This window comes from Tenrec ecaudatus, chromosome 12 (assembly GCF_050624435.1).
Source record: "Tenrec ecaudatus isolate mTenEca1 chromosome 12, mTenEca1.hap1, whole genome shotgun sequence".
Taxonomy (NCBI): Eukaryota; Metazoa; Chordata; class Mammalia; order Afrosoricida; family Tenrecidae; genus Tenrec; species Tenrec ecaudatus.
In genome coordinates this window covers 128,290,268-128,305,888 of record NC_134541.1, presented here as the reverse complement: position 1 = coordinate 128,305,888, position 15,621 = coordinate 128,290,268, and the positions used below count along the sequence as shown (strand labels likewise).

Sequence of the window (15,621 nt, the reverse complement as noted above, 5' to 3'; positions counted from 1 at the left end):
TGCCACCCTCCCTGGGGTGGGGACTTTAAGGCTAGAGAGCCGGAGTCTACTGTGAAAGTGATTTGTCAATAGTCATGTGACCTTATGCCAGGCATTTGACCTCTTTGGCAAGCCCCGGTTTTGTCATCTGAAAGCATCAGAAGAACCTTTTGAGGGTTAGCCTTGGCCTGGGACTCCCAGAAGAGCACTGAAGAGGTGCAGAGCACCCCCTATTGCTCACAGTCCCAGCAGCAGGCTGGGACTTTTCTGTTGCCTGGAGTCTGGCTTTGCCTCAGCTACACTCTCTCAGCTGCCTCCAGCCCCCGCCTGCAGGATGTCCTGGGGCTATCTGGCTGGTCACTGAAGGGGTTATGCAACCTCCCCATCCCTGTCCTCATGGTACCCTGATTCCTGGGTCTGCCCCAGCAGTACCACGCTAGACTGTTATCCCCGGAGATGCGGAAGGAAGCTCTCGCCCCTGCCCATCCTTCACCATGGGACTCTCAGCTTCCCTCTAGACTTCATCAAAAATGGGACCAAAGAAGTGCTGGCAACACCGCTTTTGCAACTTTGCGAGCTGCCGCGGTGCCAGTCCTGCCCTGGGCAGTTGGCGTGGTGGGTTTGGCAGGAGCTGTTGGTGGGGGAGTCTCTGTAGAGTTATCTTCCCTTTTAAATTCTGACCACAGAGGAGAAAAATAAGCACAGGGAGAGAGATGTATATGATGAATGTTCACTTGGAATCCAAAAAACCAGCTCTGCATGTACAAGGAAAGGCCCCACAGAGACACACGCACAAAAGCAAAATCCCAGGACAACACAGGAGATAAGAGGGGGGGAAACAACAACCACAACCACAACCCACACAACTCAAACAGTGTGCATTTCTGCCCAGTACACAGAGGGTGGGGGTGGGGGAGACAAAAACAAGAACGAAAAAGAAGACACAAACAAGAAGAAAGTAAGGAAGAAGTGGCATCACTTTCCCACCCGCCCCCTCATCTGCTAAACAAGAAATGGCATCACAATATTACCAACGTTTCAAATGGGAGGCTAAAAAACAAACAAAAACATAGACCGGGTTAAAAAAGGTTGAGTTTTGCTGTTCTTCTTTTTTTTTTATCTTTCCGTTTGTTTTTTTGCGCTCTTTCCCTCTTAAAGGCAGCATCCAAGAATACCACCCCCCAGCACCTGTTCCCAGACACACTTGAGGTGACCCCAGTTCTCGCCTCCCTTCCCTGGGTCTAAGTGGGACTGGCTTCAGCCATTGCACACACACAGTCTTCCTAAGAGGAGAGTGACAGAGGTGGCAGGGAGGGCAGGCAGAGTGCAGGAGAGAGACTCGGGGTGGCTCCTGGCTTTAGGGGTTATACTTAGGGAAGTTGCTTTATCAACGGTAGAGCATTTCCCAGGGCAATGTCACAATAGAGTCACACTTTGGGAGGACACAAGGCTTCCTTCCTGAAGGTACCAGGTCCCCTTATCTGACTGTTCCTCTCTCCAAGGGGTGGGGTGGGGTGGCGTGTATGTGGGTGGGTGGGGGGTGTCTAGCTAGTCACAGAGGCCATTTTGTCTGCATGTACCCAGGTCCCGGGAGGGGTGGGGGCAGGGGGTTGCTCAGTTGCACCCTGGAGTGGGAAGGGGCCTCCATTAGGCCCTGGCTTGATGAGGACCTGGGGTTCTGTACCTTCAGGAGGATGTGCAAGAAGGTGTTCCGGCCACTGCACCTTTAGGGCTCTGTGTCTCTGGGGTGGGGGCCGGTGCACCTTCTTCCTGGGGTTGGCCAGGCCAGGCCTGCATCTCTGGGTCCCAGGATCCAGCTCAGCCCCAGCTACACCCGCAGTGTGCCCTCTGCCACCTCTAGAGAGCCAAGCACCTGTGGTGTTCCCCCACGTGACCCAGCCAGACCCCACAAAGCCCAGCAGCCTGATGCCTGTCCAGGAGGGACAGTCCTTAAATAAAAATGACCCTTGAGGCCAAAAGCCTCTGCCAACTGCCCTTGACTTTCCCTCTCTGAGGCCTTGGGGTGGGGGTGGGGGTGGGGGAGAGTGTTTGAGAAAAGGAAAGACGTGAAAGGAAACAGCCAAAAATCAAAATAAAACTGACCAACACGTGGGTGTTTGCTGCTGAAACCGGAGGTCTGGGGGAAAGCCAGTCCCCCCTCCCCTCTAAGCCAGTGGGACAGAGGGGTCTTGGGAGGAACCTGTAGACCACGCTACTCAAGGCCCCTGTGCCCAGCCAGTGACCCTGCCAATCCTGAAACACCTCCTCTCTGAGGGGGCTCCACCCTACACTCTGTGACCAACAAATACAAGCATTGTGGAGCTTGCCCTGGAGGTTGGGAGAGCCCATTCTCTTGGTTCAAACTACCTGCACCTGGTGGGAGGGCGGAGAGGTCAGATGGGGACAGTTTCAGGGGCCAGGTAGGAGCCCTGATGGCATAGGGGGTTGGTTACATGTTGGGCTGCTACCTGCAAGGTCAGCGGTTTGAGACCACCAATGCTCTGCAGGAGAAAGAGAGGCTTTCTGCTCCTGTAAAGAGTTACGGTCTCAGAAAACCAGCAGGGGCAGTTCTAGCCTGCCCTTGTGGTTCATTGAACCGGCATCGAGTCCACGGCAGTGGGTTTGGTTTTGATGTGGTTGGTGTGAACTCTCAGAGGGCGCTATGGGCTTGGGGAGGGCTGTATAACAGTCATGGGCCATGGGTGACTTGAGACATCGGTAGGCTGGGTCCCTCCGATCCCGCTCAGTGGTGGCAAATGACTGAGACGAGGGAGGAGGTCCAGCCTAGGGACAAGGACTCCCAGAGTTAGTGGCTTGGTGCAAAGAGGAGGACTGGAGCCCAGGTGCCCCACCCCGGGGAAAAGTCCCTGTCATAGTCCTGGGAGAGGGGGGCGGCGGGAGCCCCGGATTCCTCTCCCTGCGGTTATCCAACCTTGCTGGACAGTGGTCAACCCTTCTCTGGCCTTCCGCTTGCCCAGCTCAGGTGCTCTAGCACTAGTGTTAGCCAGGCCTCTCCCCCACGGAGTGAGGGGGCGCGGGGAGGGAGGCGTGCACGCCCTGCCCACCGCGCCCCGTCACCGCGCGCCCCGCCCCTGCCCGCTGGCTGCACCACAACGCTGGGGACAGCGGAGCGTACGTACATCGGGCGGGGTATGCGCCGGGCCGGGGCGGCCCCCGGGCGCTCCGCTGCGCTGCCCGCTGCCGCCGTTCTGCTGGGGCGACCCCCATCCGCTGCCGCCGGACTGGGAAGGCGACCGGCTCCCGCTGGACCGCTGGCTTCCCGTCCTCCGTCCGTCTTCTCGGTGCCTGGGGCTGAGCCTGCGGGATGGGGAGGGGGGCGGGCGGGGATGGGAAGGAGGGTGGCGTGGGGCGCCTACTCTGCCAGCGGCCGCTCCCCGTTCAGAGGGACCACCCGTTGAGCTAGCCTTGCACTCCACTCGCTGCCGTGGAGTTAGTTCTCGTGGAGTGGTGGGTTATGCACGGGGCTGCTAGCGACAATGTCAGCAGTTCGAACCCACCCTCCCGAAGGAAGTAGAGTTACAGTCGCAGAAGCACACAGGGCCGGCTCTACTCTGCACTGTAGGGTCGCCAAGAAAGCCAGACCTGCTCTTGTTGATTTCCAACTCAGGGAGGGGTAGTCCTCCCGTTGTGGACACCCCCTCCTCCCAAACCTGCTTCGTGGGGGTCTGTCTGGTCACCCCCTGCCGCCCTGTCCCCGCCCCCTCGCAACAACAACAAAAAAAACGAAACCAAAAAACCTGGCACCGGCTTACCTGCTAGGTGACCGGGAATCACTGCAGTGGGAGGAGTGGGTGGGGCTATGGGAACTGCCGCTGCTGTGCCGGTGGGACCGCCGGCCTGGGGACTCCCCGTGCAGCCTGACATAGGGGAGAGAAGTCAGCTGGTCCCTGCTTTCTGCCCACCCTGGACTCAAAGTTGTCAGCAACACCCCACCCGCACCGCCAAGGGATTCCAGTCACAGGCCAGAGAAGGGCTTTTCAGCCACATGGCCTGGAAAGAAGCCTGCTGGGAGCTGGGGGAACATCACTCTGACATTGACCCTCTGGAGACTCTTGGCTTCTTCTCCAGGCCTCAGTGACTCCATCTGGGAGGCCTGGCTGCCCGTTCTTTCTAGAGGCTCCGGGTGGGTGGCTGGAGAGGGAGACAGAAGCCAGGGAGCCGCTCACCTCTTCCTTGCTCTGTTCTCCTTCCTTTTGCTCTTGGGGCTTCGGGATCTGCAGAGCAGACATTTCAGTGAGCCTGGAGTCTGAGCAGGGCCAGGGAAGTTGGGCCTTTGAGCCCTGGCACCCCGCTGTCCCCTCTTAGGGCTCCTTTCCTCTCCCTCTCCTCCCCTTTCACTCTGTCAGGCCTCAACTTGCCTTCTTTGTCTCCCCCCTCCCTCCCCCCACCAGATCCAGCACTTCCTGCCTGGGTCCCAGTCACCGCTCCTCCGCAAGGTGCTGCCACCCCACAAGGAGGAGGCTGTGGCTAGCAGGTCTGGCTGGGCCAGGTAGACAGGGAGACCACCTTATACTCATGTAATCTTGGAAGCCCCCAGGGGCAGTTCTATCCTGTCCTATGGGGTCACTGTGAGCCAGCATCGACTCAAGGGCAGAGTTTGGTTTTCCCGTTTGGTCCTTTGGGCAGGGGTCTTGGGACAGGTTCTAAAGCACAGCGGTGGTGGCGGGGCCCCTCCGTACCTCATTGCTGTCTCCCTGGTCCCCTCAGTTGGGGCCTCTCAGAGCCTTGGGCCAGTTCGCTCCTAGGATGTCCTCTTCTGGATCTCTATCCTCTGCTGCCCTAAACTATCCCCCACCTCTCACCCCCACCCCTCGCCAGCAGCTCCTTCTGGCTTAAACAAAAGCTTTGAGAAGGTTCTGATGAGGTCTCTCTCAGGTCTCCGCCCCTCCTCTCCAAGGCCACCCCAGGCCAGCCCCTCCAGTGCAGAGCCTCCTTCTGACCCCAAGACCCCCAAAGGTGATGCAAAGAAACCCAAAGATGTGCTTCCTACAGGACTGGGGCGAGGGTGGGGGTGGGCAGACCAGAAGGACAGAGGCTTGGCATCTGGGACTGAGTTTTCCTGCTTTGAATCTCACATTCCCCATGTGGCTCTAGCCCATCTCTGGATTCCTTCCAGAATGGTGGAAGCTGGCCCGCAGGACTGAGTCAGCTCTAAGTGACCACTGGGAGGCAGCAGGGGCCCACATGGCCCACACGGGAGGAGGCTGGACTTAGGACAGTGGTTCTCAACCTTAATAATGCCGCAGCCCTTTCATACAGTTCCTCATGTGGTGATGACGCCAACCATAAAATTATTTTCGTTGCTACGTCATAACTGTCATTTTGCTACTGTTATGAATCGTAATGTATGGTAAATATTTGATATGCAAGATGTATTTTCATTGTAACATATTGAACATAATTAAACATCATAAAAGCATAGTGATTAATCACAAAACATTATGTAATTATCTATTGTGAAATATTCATGTGTTTTCCTTTGGTCTTAGGGGACCCCTGTGAAAAGGTCATTTGACCCCCCAAGGGGTAGTGACCCACAGGTTGAGAACCACTGACTTAGGGGAAGTCAGAAGGGACCACATTAGGCCCCTCCCCTACCAAGCAAATTTTGGGGGGGGCAGCTTCCCACCAATGAGATGGGACTGGCTGCCAGGGAGAGGGTCAACTGGCACATCACCCCGAGATTCGACTGTCCCAGAACAGGCAACCCTTCATATCTTCTCAGCTTCCTTTATTCATCTCTGTCCTCCCTGGCCACCTTGCCTGGGTTAGGACAACTGCCTCCGCCTCACCTCCCCACTCCAACACCCCCCCCACCCCAACACACACACCATCCATCTGGAGTAAGTCACTGCCCTGCTCAGAGCCCTCCACTGGCATCCAGTCCCACCTGGATGGAGGCCAGTTCCATGACCTTGGCACCTAGGCCTGTATGTGTGCGCGCGCAGGGTGGGGTGTGTGTGTGCTGGCACTTGCCCGCTACAAATTCTACCTCTAGTCACAGCTGACCCTCTGGCTCTCCTATCCACTGGGCCTTCTCATTTCCTTAGGCCCTCTAACTGACAGCTCCCCCTCCTCCTTGGGCACGCCCCTGGACACCTGCTGGGTGGTCTGGAAAGTCTGGTGACCACAAGTCAGCTCCAAAGAGGTAAAGGCAGCTGTGGCCACTGGTTGGCCTTCCTCCCCTCTCTCACCCCCCTCCCAGGCCTAGTGCTGGGGCAGGAGTTCATACCTGGGGTGGGAACACACCCCTCCCCACTGCCTCTCCCTCAGTGCCCTCCCTTCCCTGCTTCCTTCCAACCTTGGCCCCCTGAGGGGAGCTCTAGCTGCTGTCCACTTCCTCCCTGTCACCCCTCCACAGGGCCCCCTTACCTGTGCCGTCTCTTCCGCTGGGACCCAGAATCAGACCTGTAGGGTGATGAAGAGGGTCTCCTGAGCCCACCTGGGGTGGCCTGGCCCACAGCATGCCTATGCCATCCTCAGCTCCATCCAAGAGGGAGGCTGCCCCCACAGAAGGGGAGTGAGGGGTGCTTGCTGGGGTGGAGGGGAGGGGGCAGGTTCCTGTCTCTGAGGGGAGGGAGAGTTGGGTACCTGTCTCTGCGGTGCTTCCTCACACTCCTCTTCTTTTTGCGCATGGGGGAGACACTCCCATAGCTGGGGGCACAGAGAGAGCGGGCTCGTTGAGGCTGGGAGTGGTGGGGACCTGGGGCCTGGTGTACTGAAGCTCGAAACAGGACTCCAGCCAGGACGCCACCTGCCCCTTGTATAGCAGGGACCTGAGGTCCCAAGGATGGGGAAGGGCCCCAACAATGGTGGATGGTGCTTGTCCCCCAGTCACCCTTCCAGCCCCCTAACTGTAACAAAAGGGCCAACCACACTCAAAGGGTGGGGAACCCCCTGGGGTCTCCTGACATCTAGGGGGAGGGGGAGGTGGCACCTTGGCAGGCACCCAGACTCTCAGGGGCCACACCTCCTGCACCTGGGGGAGGGGCCTGGAGTCTCTGCCACCCACTCGTAGTGCCCCAGTACCAGGGCCCTGCCCCACTGACCTGCACTCTGAGTCTAGTCTCCTCTTTTTGCTGAGGGTGGATGGCCAGGCAGAAGGAGAGTCAGACAGACAGACAGGCAAACAGACAGACAGGTGGACAGGGTTAGTTAGGCAGCTCACCCCGGGCTTGAGGCAGGGAGGTGGCTCAGGCAAATGTCTGCCCCTCAAGCCACTCCCATTGTGGTGGTGGACTCAAGATGCCTGGAGGACCGAGGAACCTGACAGCCAGTGAATGGCGATCTGGGGGGGGATCTATGAGTTGGGTGTCCAATTCTGAGGCCAGGTCTGTAGAAGGGGGATTACTCAAGGAGGGGCGGGGTTCACAGGTCAACCGGTTGTCCCCTGCTGCCCCTCCAGGCTCCTCACCGGCTTCGGCGGTGGCCTCCTTTCTTCTTCTTCTTCTTCTTGGGAGGGGGTGACGCCGAGCTGCTGGACCAGTGCTTGGTCCTGGGCGAGAAGGGCCAGGGGAAGGGTGAGGGGCGCCCGCAAGCCCGCCCCCCGGCTCCCGCACCTGGCCGCCGCTGACCTGTAGCCCCGAGGGCCGCGGTAGCAGGCGGCCGGGCAGTCGCAGTCCACCGGGCCGCCGTCCTCCTCGAAGGGCCCGCAGTCAAGGCCTGGCTCGCTGCCCTCTGTCAGCCGCGGGGTCTCAGCCATGCTGCAGGCGACAGCACCGTTCACCGTCCCCCCCCCCTCCGCCTTCCCCCCTCCCCGCGCCCCCAGCCCTCCTCGCGGCTGCGAGGCCCCTCCCCCGAGCCTCCCCCCTCCCCCCCATCCCGCAGGGCCCAGGTGTAGACAGGCCTGAACTGACAGCAGGACCATCAGACAAAGAGAAGCGAAAGCAAGCAGTACCCTAGCCCCTTTCTAAGACCTCACATTGAGACCCATTCTCCTTCATGAGGCCCTGCCCCTCGGGTAGACCCTCCTGTCACTGAGCCTTTTCCTTCAGCCCCACCCATGAGCACCCGAGTCCCCCACCCCTGGGCCCTTCCCCCACCTAGCTCTTCCCTTGCGGAGTCTCCCCCCAGGTCTGTCCTTCCCTAACCCTGTTGTCTCCTCCTGTGCCCCTCCCCCTGTGGGGACACCTCCCTTCCCCCATGCCCCTCCCTATCACCCACAACCCCCCACCCCGCCCCCCCGCGGTCTGAAATATTGCTAGCCCTAGCTTCTCGCCCTCCCCAGCGGCCCCCAGAGGCCTGGCTGCTCGGCCGTTGCTGCCTGGATGTCCCCATCAATCACTGCCGGCCTTCTTGGCCCACTGCCCATTTCGGATGCGTCCATCCATCTTGTGAAGAGCTCCCTCCACGCCTGTCGGTGTGCTGGACTCAGGCGCCCCAGCCACCCTGGGCCACAGATGGCAGCCTCTATACACACACCCCTTTCCCACAGGCCACTGGCCTTAGGGCAAAAGCATGCCTGGAAGCCAGTAGGTCCATTGGCCTTTCTCACTCAGTGTCCCTCACGGCCCTCTTTCTGAGTTTCCCCTCCAGGATGAGGCTGATTAGCAGGCTGTTGGAAGGACACTCAATGGGCAGTGCTGGGAGTCCCTGGTGCTGCCAGTAGTGAATTCATGGGCTAACCCAAATGATGGGGCTTCGTGTCCACGGAGAGCTACACTAGAAGCAAGGACCGGTGACCTACTGCTGAAGAACAGGCTGTTGAGTCACACAGAGTCCAGTTCTACTCTGACTCCCAGGGGGTCCTTCCCTATGTGAGACCTGTAGGTCCACTTCCCAGCCAACACCCCCCCTGGCCCAGCCACCCCCCTCCCCCCCACCTGTGTGGTGCTAAGATCTGGAACGGGTATCAGCAGAGCTTCTGGACTTAGATGGGCTTGGAAGGAAGGCCTGGTGACCAACTTCCAAAGACTGGCCAATGAAAACCTCAGGGAGTAAGATGGACCGGTCCACAGTTGATGGTGGGGCGGGGCAGGCCCGATGAGCATCTGGTCCCATGAGCAGGGGCCAGTCGTCAGCAGCCAGTACAGGTAGCTTCTTATTCCAGGGGTCCAGCCCCGGGGACACAGGCTCCAGAGTGGTGACCTCTGAAGCTTCATTTGTCATCGACACTGGCTCAGACAGGGCCCCTCAGTCAGCCCTGGCACCTACATCTGCTCAGAGCCAGGGAAGTCAGACGTGATGCAAGGTGTGGGTGGTCATGAGAAAGGTCTGACCACAGGCCTGCCCACCCTCCTCATCTACAGAAAGAGAGCCCAGGTGGGAGGGGCGGATTCAGAATGACTCTGTCTGCGAAGCCACTGGCACTAGGCCTAGCTCCCAACTTGGGTCTCATAATTGTAGCCACTACTAGACTTGGGGTTCTCTGTGGGACACTAGGGAGAAAGATGGGACCCCCTGAAGAGTTACAGTCTCAAAAAGGCACAGGGGCTGTTCTACCCTGTTCCTGTACTCCCTGCCAGAAAGTCCATGCTGACTCCCAGCGACCCCCTGTGGGTTTCTGAGACTATAACTGTTTGCGGGAGTAGAAAGCAGTCTTTCTCCTGTGGTTTCAAACTGCCAGCCACGAGGATCAAAGTCCAGTGCATAATCACTACACCGCCAGGGCTCCACAGCGTCCCTATGAGTCAGCATCAACTCGGTGGCAGTGACATTCAGACACCTTCTCTGCAGGGAGAAGGGAGGCTTCTGTTTTGTGTGAAAAAGAGCCAGTGTGAATGGGTGCTGGCTGGCCCCTGGGTCTGAGAAGGGACAAAGCTCTGGTGGGGGACCCACAGGTGAATCTTTGAAGACAGTAGCTGAAGCCTGACAGGGTTAGCTACCTTGAGGGCAGTCTCAACAAGGGCATTCTGTTCCTGCCCTCCAAGCTGGCCCTGGCAGCCCTGATGGCAGGCTTTGCAGGGGTGATGGAGGAGAGCAATATGGCATGCCCTGCCCACCCAGAGTCCACCTACATCCCTTTAGTTCAGCCTCTGCTCTTCCCCACGGGCCCCTCTGCCCCTGAATCTAGTGGCCTTCTACCTCCTGTCCTGGAGAACCCTCAGTCTGCCCCTCAGCCTGCCCCACCTCCTGTGGCCACCCCAGGGTCAGAAACAACACACACAAAAACCAACCAAACAAAATCCCTCCAGATTCCTTATCCCCCAAAGCTTAATCATGGTTTGAGTGGTTTAGAAGGGGTTAAAAAAAGAAGAAGAAGAAAAGTTCAACTGAAATGGACTCGAGTCTTTAATGGCAAATAATCTGAAAAAAAATTAATCCAAACAATATTCCCCACCCTCCTTCCAACCATCAAGTCAGTTCCTACGCAGGGTAACCCTGCCGGGTGGGGTAAAACTGCTCATAGGACTTCTGAGATGAAATCTTTCCATGACAGTGTGTGGGCTTCACAATCTGTTGTCAATTTGAGACTTAACGAGTGAAGGGGTGGAGTTTAGCCTGTCAGTCAGGTGGCAGCTTGATGACCTCATTTGGACTTGCTAAGGAGATAAATAGCTTGCTTGGGGGTGGGGAGAACTCAGGCTGACTCCATGGGAGACATTCCAGCTGACAAGACACAAGAAGACAGGCTGATGGGAGCCAGAGCCTCGGAGATGGAGAATAAGGCTCCCCCTTTCTCTGACACCCCATGTGGAGACCCTTCAGTCTGGGTCTCTTAAGAGTCTAAGAGGAGGTTGAATTTCTCTGTGTTTTAAAGTACTGGTCGGTTGGGGGTGGGCCGGGGGATCAGGATCAGGAGACCAAAGGCACAAACCCCAGGGATGCCTGAGCGGACTCCACCACAGTTGTCAGAGAGGATGGGAACCAGCCCGGCTGTGCAGGAGAACGTGAGTCCATCCTCTGGCCAACATGAGGGTGGTTGTGGGGGCCAGCGGCTGGCAGGGTGTTGTCTATTTCTCACGCCTATGTTCATCTCACCAACCATCCTAGGAGGTAGGTCATAGATCCATAGATCCAGAAACTGAGGTCCGGAATAGTCAAGAACTAGCCCAGATCACACAGCTGGGGTGTAGTGTAGCTAGGACCCAGGGTATGAGCCTTGATGTGGAGGTTTGGACAATTGGGGTGTCTGATACTAGAGATATCTCTCTACTACCCACATTCTCAGGTCAGGCGTGCAGACCTGGTCAGATGCCAGGCACACAAGCCCCACAAGCCACCTGTTAGCAGTCAGACCTTTCCCTGCGCCTCCCCTCTCTACCTCAGACCAAGGCAACTGTGGGTTCAGCACCACAAACAGCTCCCTGGACTCCCACCAGCCTCTTGAGCTAGCTGCTGTGAGGAATGGTGCCACTATTTGAATACAATTTGAGGCTGTTCCGGCTAGGAGAAGCCTTCTGGTCCAGTCTCGCGGTGTAAAGGAGGAAACGGGCTTTGTGGGAAAACTGAGCAAGATACTGGGTTTTCAGCACCAGGGATACAGCAGCAAACAAACCCATCAGGATCCTTGTTTGGTGTCTCATTCACTGCCATACAGTCTGTTCCGACTCATGGCCACCTGTGGGACAGGACAGAACTGTCCCTGTGGGCTTCCGAGTCGTAATTCTTTGTGGGAGTGGAAAGCCTTATCTTTGCTCCACAGTGGGATCCCAGGATCCTGTCCGTCTCTCGTGTCCCTGCCTCTGGGAGATCTCAGGCTTCCAGAGGTGGAGGTCCCCTACTCAGCCTTTCAGGGTGACCCCTCCAAGGAGTCCTTCCTGGTGGCCACCCTCATCTGTCCCCATCTCTTGTCCCACTGAACACCCAGGAAACAGTTCAAACGGACGCATGGTCTCTTCTTGAGGGCCAGTTGGTAATTCCTGGCTGTAGGTTGGAAGTTTGTCTTGCCACTCAGGGAGGAAGGATCGCAGGTCCTTCTCCTGCACCCCAACCTCAGGACACCAGCACAGACACTCGAGGACAAGTTCCACGAAGGTTAAATTTAACATCTTATCATTTGTTTTCCCTTTTGACCCATTTTAATTTGCTCAAGGGTGTTTTTTTTCTGATTTCTTTTGGATTGAGATTTTTCTGTGTTTTATTTTGTTATGGTTTGTGAGTTTTTAATTATTAAAATTTTTTGTTTTTATTTTTGTATGGTTTTCTTTTTTTAAAAAAAAAATCATTGTATTGGGGCTCATACAACTCTTATCACAATCCATACATACATCAATTGAGTAAAGCACCCTTATACATTTGTTGCCCTCGTCATTCTCAAAGTTCACCTTCCGCTTGGGTTCCTGGAATCAGCTCTTTTTTTTCCAGCTCATTTTTTGTATGGTTTTCTTTACATGAAATCCAGGAGAGGTAAATCTACAGAGGCGGTGGACAAATTAATGGGGTTCTTGGGGGGAAATGGGGAGCTAATGCCAGTGAGTGTCAAAATGAAGGAAGTGTTCTAAAATGGATTGTGGTGGTGATTGCATATTCAAATCACTGAATTGTATGGTATGCAAATTATATGTCAATGAAATGTTAAACAAACCTACAAACATGGGAAAGATTTGGGGTCCATCCAGTACAGAAAAAATTCAAGTACTCAAGTTGGGTGAGTGAGGAGTCCTCTCCCTCTACCTGCCCCCCTCAAAGAAGCAGGGAGAAGGCAGACACAGGGAAGACAGGTGACATGAGGACATGCCAAAACCTTGGGGGATATGCAGTACTCCATTGCGTGAATGTGCCAGAGTTTTCTAATCCAATCGTCTATCGATGGAAATTTAGGTTGCTTCCAATGGCTTGCAATTGTGAATTGCGCTGCAATAAACATTGGAGTGCAGACGACTGGCCGTGGTCCATTTGTTACCTCTTCTGGGTATATGCCCAGTATCAAGGGGTCATGAGGGTGGGAGAAGGGGGTGAGGTGGTAGGAGGGAGGGAAAAAAGAGGAGCTGATACCAAGGGCTCAAGTAGAAAGAAAATGTTTAGAAAATGATGATGTACAAATACGCTTGATACATGGATGTCTGGATTATTATAAGAGCTCTAAGAGCCTCCAATAAAATGATCTTTATAAAAAGAAGAAGAAAAAAACACCTTAGGGGAAAACCAACGTCTGGAAGGAGGCAGGAGAAGAGTGGACAGCAGAAGCTGTGTGTTGGGAGCGGCGGGGCGGGGGGCAGGCTTCTGGAAGGGAAAGCGCATTCAGGGAACTTCTGGAAGAGAAATCATGGACTGTGGTGAGTGGAACCCAGGTGGCCAGGGTACAAACAAGGACCTGGAGTTGTGGGGCAGAAGGCGGAGGAACACGCCTTAGGGAACAGAGATGACGGGTGAAGCTCACTCCCTCATCGTGGAAATGTGGTTGAAAAGGAAGGACAAAATGGAAGTTGGTCGCCAGAGGAGAAAGCAGACCGGAGGGAGGGCCACTGGGCGAGGAGGAAGGAGCCAGGGAGAGAAGATGGGCTTAAGATGGAGGTGTGGCTCAGAGCCAGTGCGGAGGCTCTGGAGACCGTAACTCGATGACTAGTTTCTTAGGGTTATGGCGTGGGAGGCTGGGGGCGGGTTAATAACAGTGAGTTAAAAAATGAAGAAAAATGGAGCCCCGAGCAGGTCGATTGCCTTGGTGCTGCGTGGAGGGGGCCGGGGCAAGCGGTTCTCAGAGAACTCCAGGGTAATTTGAGTGGGTGTGTGGGCAGAAGCTGAGAACAACTTTCTGGCTGTAAGGACATTTGAGAAAGGCGGAATAGCTAGGATGTCAGCTAGGGGGGATGATTCCCAGGAGCACTGGGGAGGCTAAAGAGAAGGAGGTGGTGGTAGAGAGTGGGCAGGATAAACTTGATACCCACAGATTCCCTAGGAGTTGCTCCCACCAGCCTGAGGCTGCTTCTGACCCTGCCTGGGTCAGAGGTGGGGATTAAGGGAGTATGGTGGGGAATTCCCGTCCCTGATCCTCTGAGAAGCCTATAAAGACCTCCCCACCCACCATAGAGGGTTCATCTGGTCCCTCCAGGCACCCACCCATCCAATGACTGCCACGGACACTGCCACTGACTTCCTTTCGTGTGAGTGAAAACGGACAGAACCTCATCATGCTAGGTCCCCCCAAGACCAGCCCCGCGCCACAGGAAATGGCCAGCAACTCGGACCCTAGTCCCTCACCCAGCCTCAGCTTTGCTTCCGGCCAGAGGAGGCCAGAGTGTCTTTGCTGGAGAGGGACCCAGGCTGGGCCAGGGGAAGGCCAGCAACCTTGCTCCCCGTGTGCACACGAGGTGACCGACGTGCCATCAGCCTCGACACCTGCGTGGACAGACTGCCCCTGCCGCCTGCCCCAGCGACAGCATCCGGTTCCGTTAGTTGTACAGTTTTCGTGGCCCATCCATTGCTGTTGGGTCAACTCTGACTTAGGGTGACCCCTGCGGGTTGGGAGTGGAACTGGGGTTTCAAGGGCTTCGATCTTTTTGGTTGAAACCTCTAACTCCTCCTTTATTCTCCTTTTCATAGCCAGTATGTAACCCTGTCGTAGCCAGGTGTCTCTGTCACTTCCCTGTTGGATCGCTTTATCTGCCCAGCCTTTGGCCACAGTTGATGCCTATTTGCCGCCGGAGCCCCTGCTTACTCTGGAGCCTGCTTGGCAAGTTGTATTCACAGGGGATGAAGGGAGCTTGCGTTTCTAGTGCAGCCCAGGATTCTGAAGCCCAGGGCTGGGCTACCTCCCCTGCTCCTCCTGCTGCTGAGCTACAGATAGACCCAGAGGCAGGCAAGGGAGGCCCTCAATGCTGCCCAGGCGCCTTTGTAAGCCCACAACTCCCGGTGGGTAGAGCTCACGCCCACTTCTCCTCCCTCCTCCCCCTTCTCATCCTTGGCCCTCCTCCATCACCTGAAAGGGAGCGCTTGGCAAGGCTCCAGGGACTCCCGGTTGCCACTGGAGCCAGCATGCTCCCTCCCTTTCCTCCCCCACCTGCTAGGGTGAGCACTTACATGTGGCCCCCAGGCCGGTCCTCCCTGGTGAGCACGCCCTCCTTCTCCATCAGCATCTGCCGGAAAGTCCCAACCTTCTGCCGGATCTCCTCCTCTGAGTACCTACAGCAGCACAGGGAGGTAAGGGCTATGACCTTGGCTGCCATTATCTCCCCACCGGCCCCCCACCCAGCCCATCACCCAGTCCATTGTCACAAGGGCATGTTCCAGGTTGCAGTCACTCATGTGAAGTCACAGAACCAAGTCAACCTCTACCCACTGAGGAAAATCTCCCCTAAACCAAACTCACTGCCATCGAGTTGATTCCAACTCATAGCGATCCTACAGGACAGGGTGGAGCTGCCCCCTGCGAGTCTATGAGACTGTTACTTTTTCCAGGAGTAGAAAGCCTCATTTTTCTCCCACACAGCAGCGGGTGTTTTTGAACTGCTGACCTTGTGGTTGGCAGCCCACTGCTTGCAACCCATTAAGTCACTAGGGTGCCTCAAGGAAGCCCTAGGCCTACTCATCCTGCATTAAACCCAAACAAGCAGCCAACATAAAGGAAGACTTATTCCCAGAGGAAACCCGCCTTTCTCGACCCTTCCCCACCCCAGGGCAGCCCTCTCTCTGACACAGAGGCCAGAGTCACTCTGTGACTCTCAAGGTGAGAAGTGAGTGGCCTGGTCGCTTTTGCTTTTCCAGCTTCATCACTCATTTGGTCTATGCAATCTTGGAAAACGT

The 15,621-nt window shown here is 56.3% G+C and overlaps 1 protein-coding gene across 1 annotated transcript in view; it reads right to left on the bottom strand.

The window, feature by feature from the left end:
- SRRM3 (serine/arginine repetitive matrix 3) overlaps positions 1–15,621 on the bottom strand; it is a 33,162-nt gene that overhangs the window by 11,147 nt on the left and 6,394 nt on the right. The window contains exons 2-10 of the mRNA XM_075528504.1: positions 14,899–15,000; positions 7,575–7,703; positions 7,415–7,495; positions 7,050–7,079; positions 6,592–6,654; positions 6,373–6,408; positions 4,167–4,214; positions 3,753–3,857; positions 3,120–3,297 (exon numbers count right to left, since the gene is read on the bottom strand). Of these exons, the coding sequence (XP_075384619.1) occupies positions 3,120–3,297; positions 3,753–3,857; positions 4,167–4,214; positions 6,373–6,408; positions 6,592–6,654; positions 7,050–7,079; positions 7,415–7,495; positions 7,575–7,703; positions 14,899–15,000 (772 nt within the window). The remainder of the gene's footprint in view (positions 1–3,119; positions 3,298–3,752; positions 3,858–4,166; positions 4,215–6,372; positions 6,409–6,591; positions 6,655–7,049; positions 7,080–7,414; positions 7,496–7,574; positions 7,704–14,898; positions 15,001–15,621) is intronic.